General features: G+C 57.0%; 1 protein-coding gene across 2 annotated transcripts in view; it reads right to left on the reverse strand.

Moving 5' to 3' along the window:
* CAPZB (capping actin protein of muscle Z-line subunit beta) overlaps positions 1–5,784 on the reverse strand; it is a 139,184-nt gene extending 133,400 nt beyond the window's left edge. For both annotated transcript variants that reach the window (XM_060089063.1, XM_060089062.1), the window contains exon 1: positions 5,619–5,784. In XM_060089063.1, the coding sequence (XP_059945046.1) occupies positions 5,619–5,621 (3 nt within the window). In that variant the 5' untranslated portion in view covers positions 5,622–5,784. The remainder of the gene's footprint in view (positions 1–5,618) is intronic.
* Positions 5,785–6,000: the final 216 nt, after the last annotated feature.

Here is a 6,000-nt window from a genome sequence, read left to right on the forward strand (position 1 = left end):
CACTGCGGGCGAGCCTGCAGGGATGGGACGAGTGGCCCTTCTGAAGGCTTTCCCTTCCCTCCTCCCTCCCCGCTGCACTTCATTTTCTGGATGCATCTTGCCTCCCCTTCCAGATTAGAGGACAGGGATTATGGCTTCTCTTTGTGTCCTTACTCTGTGGTATGCAGAGTAAGACAAATGATAACCCTGGCTACCACTTACTGTGCGCCAAGCGCTGGGTTAAGCACGTTACAATTTTCACTTCTTTCTCCCAGTATGCCTATAAAATGCCATCCTCACGTTACCCATCAAGAAACCGAGGCCAAGGGAGAGTAAGATCCTCGCTGTGGGTCACACACTGATTCGCAGAAACAGGACTCCAAGCCAGATCAGCCCAACCCCAAAGCCCATGTTCTGTGGCGCAGGCAGAAGACAAAAGTGCTCACCACTCACTCATCCAGTGTCTATGAGGCGCTTACCAAGCGCCAGGCGGCCCGCGCAAGGTGCTGGGTGTTTGGTGGGAACCAAACAGACAAGGTCCCTGCCCTCATGGAACTCACAGGCTCTGTCCCTCTTCTTCCAAGCCCGGAAGAGGGCAAGGACTCAGTTCATAAGGGGCGCCACCGGGCACAGGCGAGGCATCCAGAGCCTGAGATACAGCATCAGGCTCCAGCAACACACGGTGTCCACAGCACAGGGAGCCTCGTCTTCTGTGGTGGAGGAGAGCCTCTGGCTCCATCAGGGACTTTCTTCATTCAAGACACAGCCCAAAGCCAAGCAAACTCCAAATACTCCTTCAGCAGGCAGTAAGCAGTGGAGAAAACAGGTCCACCTCTCAAGCCAGAAAACCCAGTTCCTCCACTTAGGAGCTACAGAGGGACTATCCACTTACCCTTTGAACCTCATCTGTAAAATGGTGATAATAATAGTCACTAGGCGTATAATTTTGTGCCAGATGCTGTTCAAAGCACTTGACAAGTATTATCTCATTTAATCCTCATAACAGCCTTATGAGGAGGTACTGTTATTAGCCCAAGGCCGTCTGGCTCCTAAGTCCTAACTTCGCACGCAATGCCGTGGGAGGCTTGCCGTGGGCAAGGCTCCACCTCCTCACGCCAGAGCGCTGATCTCTAAAAGCCTTAGCTTGGAACTGGCATTACTCTCGCTGGTCTTAACGTGGGTGATCTTGTACCCTTTGGACTTCCACACCCCACTCTCGCTGACGGGATCTGCCTCCGGGAGAGATGGGACAAGAGCCTGCACTGTGAGCCCTACTTCTCACTGTTTCTGAGCCTCCGGCACAGGAGTCGGGGGGGACCCAGAGCCAAGTCCCAGGCCCGTCCCTCACACCAGCCACTCAACCTTTCGAGCATCCATCATGAGGTGAGGTAGAACCTAAGTCCTACCTCAGGTTTCTGGATGACGGTAGATCCTCAATCAATGGAAGCTACCCAGGTGAGAAGGGCAGGACTTCTGCGGCACAAACCTTCCCGGCTGGGAGAGCTTCTGGTCTGCAGGGGACAGACCACGTGTGCAGCGCCATTCACCTCGGTGGTGGCGGCCAAACAAGGGCAGGCGTGCTCCTCAAGGCCGAGCTGAAGCCGGGCACAAGCCCCAACTTTCTCTGAAGTCTCCTGCGTTATCTCATCCAAGTGTGCTTGCAGTTACATTAAACAAGGCTCTGCTTCCTTTAACTGTAGGTAAGAGTGACACGCCTCCCTGCCAGGCAACATAAGCTGTGAAGGTGTGGACCCTTGTTTGCCTCGTTTACCATGCTTCCTTGTCCTGAGCACATAGAGCAGCACAGAGAAGGCACTTCATAAATACACCCGTGAGCTTCAAGCGACTCCTCACACACCACTGTCTTTGCCTAATGCCAAGAGTTTCGCAGCCTGGGAAGCAGGAGTCTCAATGTTCAAAGTACCTGCCCAGCCACCATTTCCCTGTGCTGTCAGTCATCTGTCCTCTCCCCTCCCCCAAGGAATGTAAAAGAAGAACAGGACTTCTGAGTTATAAATAGGAATATCTGCTTTCAAACATACGATTTAGGGCTTCCCTGGTGGCCCAGTGGTTAAGAATCCTCCTGCCAATGCAGGGGACACGGGTTCGAGCCCTGGTCCGGGAAGATCCCACATGCTGCAACTAAGCCTGTGTGCCACAACTACTGAGCCTGTGCTCTAGAGCCCGCGAGCCACAACTACTGAGCCCGCATGCCACAACTACTGAAGTCCCTGCGTCTAGAGCCCGTGCTCCGCAACAAGAGAAGCCACCGCAATGAGAAGCCCGTGCACCCCAACAAAGAGTAGCCCCTGCTTGCTGCGACTAGAGAAAAAGCCAGTGCGCAGCAAAAAAAGACGCAAAGCAGCCAAAGCTAAAATAAATAAATTTATTAAAACAAACATATGATTTAGCATCTCTTTAATCTCAAGCTATGGATCGTTGGCTACTTTTTTCAAGCATTCCACCAAAGAGCAGCCAGTTGGGTTTAAATAAACAAGGCTGTATATACACGTGGGGTCTGAGTGGAGCTAGACCTACACCAGGAGGTCTAGACCTACACCAGGAGGTCTACACCAGGAGACCAGCCAAGACACCAACTGTATTGTTCCACCTTGTAACAACATAACAGGCTTCTCCTATCATCTCTTGTCAGGCCAAACCATCTGGGAGCTGGAGGGACAACTCATGAGGGGGGCCCAGCCCATCCCTGCATGCTACAGCCCCACCATCCAGCACCAGAATCATAACTCTAAATCAGGACAATAATTCCTAAATTAGATGCTAGAGCTGGGTAAGGAAAAGTGCTTTGAAACTATAAAGCACTTACAGATAGTGGGAGATCATTACCTGCTAAGAGAATGCAAGTAAATTCCATTTGCTTATGCATTCGTAACTAATGCCAACGGAAATCACGGAATTTTCTCCAAAGTCCAGTGCACTTTAGACTCTCAAACTGCTATTTCCCTCCATAGATAACTGAGATCTAGCTGGTTTCTCTACCATCAACCCTACTGAAAATAAAACCACAGTGGTTTTAATACATTTACCTATTACGCAACCCCACACCACCACGTCTGTCCTACTCCAACTGTCTACGCTGGTTTCTTAGTCAGAATATTCAAGTAGGGGATAAACTGAACAATAAGCAGTCAGAAATTACCTATAAGCCTAGGGGATACTGAGAACTAGTTATTGAGAGAATGAGTATGAAATCCAAGTGGCTAAGTTCAAGACACACCCCAAGCTATTTCCTTCAGTGCCAGGTACTGTTCTAGGCCCCAGGAATACAGACAGGCAAAACAAAAGACAAAAACCTCTGCCCTCAAAGGGCTCACGTTAAATAAGCCTGCATCCCTAACAAAGCATAAGCAGCCTGGGACAATGGAAAGGATGCAGTTTAGAGCCTATCAGATGTGCTCCCGTCAACTAAGCAACATCTTGAGAAAGTTCCTCCATGCCCTGAGCCTCAGCTTCTTCACCTGTAAAATGGTAATACACAGCATCCCTCAAAGGGTTCTGTGTGGATTAAGTAAGTGGAGCACAGAGCACAGTGTCTGGCATCTAGTAGCCCCCCGCCCCCCCGCCCCCCGCTCCTACTCCCCACAGAAAAGTTAGCCTTTTTCCTCCATCCCTTCCACAGTCCTTACAGATTATCCAGGTAAGACCCAAATACAGGACTCCTGAGAAGCCTCACGTATCATCCTGTTCCTTCTGGGTCATTACAGGCATTTTCGCATCATGTCTGGAGACTCAGGCACTGAGGGCCAAGGCAAGATGCTCCCCCCACGCCCCCTGCCACTGCCAGAGATGCTGCCTTGAGCAGCCCCACCTGGCCATCCCAACCATCCTCCCCTGCTTTTGTCCTGACAGCAAACTTGCAAAACCTCACTCCAAGTCCTCACCCAAAACTGTCCTGGAGAAGTCCTTCCCCACCCAGGCCTGGGACTGCTATCGGAGAAGTCCGATAACAATGGCCACGCTTTTCATCAACATACAGGAAGGCATGAAGAAAAAACTCAGCCACTCTGAATTAGTCATCCTAGTTCAGAAGCAACAGCCCTTCCTTAAACAAGGCACCTAGAGCCCCAAAACTCCTTGGGGCCCCAAGTCCACATGCAAATATCTGCCAGCACCGGGCCAGAGGAGCAGGTGGCCACCCTTAATCTCAGTCCACTCTCCGAAGACGCCTTGGCCACGTGAGGCAGAAGCCCTCTGGTCCTTCCAACCTGGGTGCTGGGCCTGCCCTGCAGAAGGTTCCAAAGTGGAGGGAGGGCGGACTCACTGGTCGGGGCCTAGGTGAAACCTCGAGCCAGTCAGAGCACCGCCAGAGCACCTGCCTTCATTACCAAAACAAACAGCACGACTGCAGCGAGCTCTCCCCCTCGGAGTCTGGCTCACCTGATCCATAATCAGCAGTTCCAACCGTCACGAGTTGACAGTTGAGGAGGAAAGGGAGGCTGTGCCTGCTGGGGTACATTGTGTTCGGGCCGTCTGTTGGCCTCGGGGCCCGGGGGCCTCCCAACGGCAGCGGCCTCACAAGGGCGATTGTGCGTTCATCCCCGTCCCGCGGCTCCCCCATCCTCATCCCTCGGCTCCCGCACACGCCCCGGCGCCGCGGGTCCCAGCAGGACGCTCCGCCAGCACCGCACCCCGCGGCACCCAGGCGGCGGCCGCGGGAAGCGCCCGCAGAGCGCCGCGCTGCCTTCCGGGCATACGGATGCCCGCCCTGCCCTCGCTCGCTCCCAGACGACCTCCTAGAAGGGGCACCGCTCCAACTTGAGAAGGCACAGCCTCGGGACTCCCATCCCCAGCCGGGCTGGGGAGCTGCTCTCACTTCCCAGGGGCGGCAAAGAAGGTTCGCCCTAGGTAGAGGGGAGGGGACCACCTGGGTCAGGGGCAGGGCAGGGAGCCGGGCCCCGGAGGGAGGGTAAAGCCCCGGACAGAGTGAGGCTGACGCAGGCTACGCCGAGAGTGGTGAGAAGTCCTGGGAAACGGACCAGGGAGTGGGGGGAAGGGAGTGACGTCCAGGCGGGGGCCAGGGGCGGAGGAGGGGGGTCCAGACTTAAGACCATGGAGAGAAGAAAAAATTCACGCTGAAGCCATGGAGGACAGGAGAACAAATGCGGGTTGAAGCCATGGATAAGGGGCTAACGGGGGGTCCGGACTGAGGTCATGGAGAAGGGGGGAGGTGGGGGACAGAGGCCTAGCCTGGACCCTGGGAGGAAGAAACGACGGCCTAGCCTGGGCCGTAGGGGCTGGGGCTGGGGACCTAGCCCGGGCCATGGGGAGGAGAAAGGGGTACTACGCCTGGGTCCCCGGAGGGGGTGCCTGGCCTGGACCACGGGTCCAGGAGGGTCTAGCCTGGGCTACGCGGGAGACTAGCCTGGCCCCAGAGGGGGAGTGCGGGAGCCCAGCTGGAGCCAAGGGCGGGGGTTGGGAACGGGAGGCAGGGTCGCTGCCCACCGAAGCTGCCGCTCCCTCCTGAGCGGGCAGGGATGGTGTCTACCTGGACTCCGGGACCCCGCCCCTCCCCCACCCGGGGGAACCCACCCTTCGCGGGCCGGGGGTGGATGGGGGAAGGGGGACGCGAGCTCCGGCAGGGCCCCCGGACCTGGGGGAGGGGGACGTCGGGCCTTTACCATTGTGGCGGCGGCGGCGGCGGTCCCGGTCCCGGCGTCTGTGGCTCTCCCCCCCGCAGCAGGGCCCGGCGCTTCCACTTCCCCGGGTGCCCAGGAGTGAACATCCGGGTCAGCACCTCCCTCCTCCCGCGACGGGCCGCCGCCACCTTCCTTCCCCGCCCCGGCCCGGCCCGGGCCCGCCCCCTACGCAGCCGGCTCTCGGCCAATGAGCACGCAGGGCCGCAGCGATCGCCAAGTATGGAGCGCGGCACGGGGGGAGGAGCGCCGAACGGGGAAGTGAGGGGCGGGGACTGCGGGCGGAGCGGGGCGGGGCGCGGCGGCCGCAGGATGGGTGGGCGGCCGCAGGATGGGTGGGCCGCCCCAGGGCTTGGGGCGCGGGGTC

Source organism: Mesoplodon densirostris, chromosome 2, assembly GCF_025265405.1.
Source record: "Mesoplodon densirostris isolate mMesDen1 chromosome 2, mMesDen1 primary haplotype, whole genome shotgun sequence".
In the NCBI taxonomy this organism is placed as follows: Eukaryota; Metazoa; Chordata; class Mammalia; order Artiodactyla; family Ziphiidae; genus Mesoplodon; species Mesoplodon densirostris.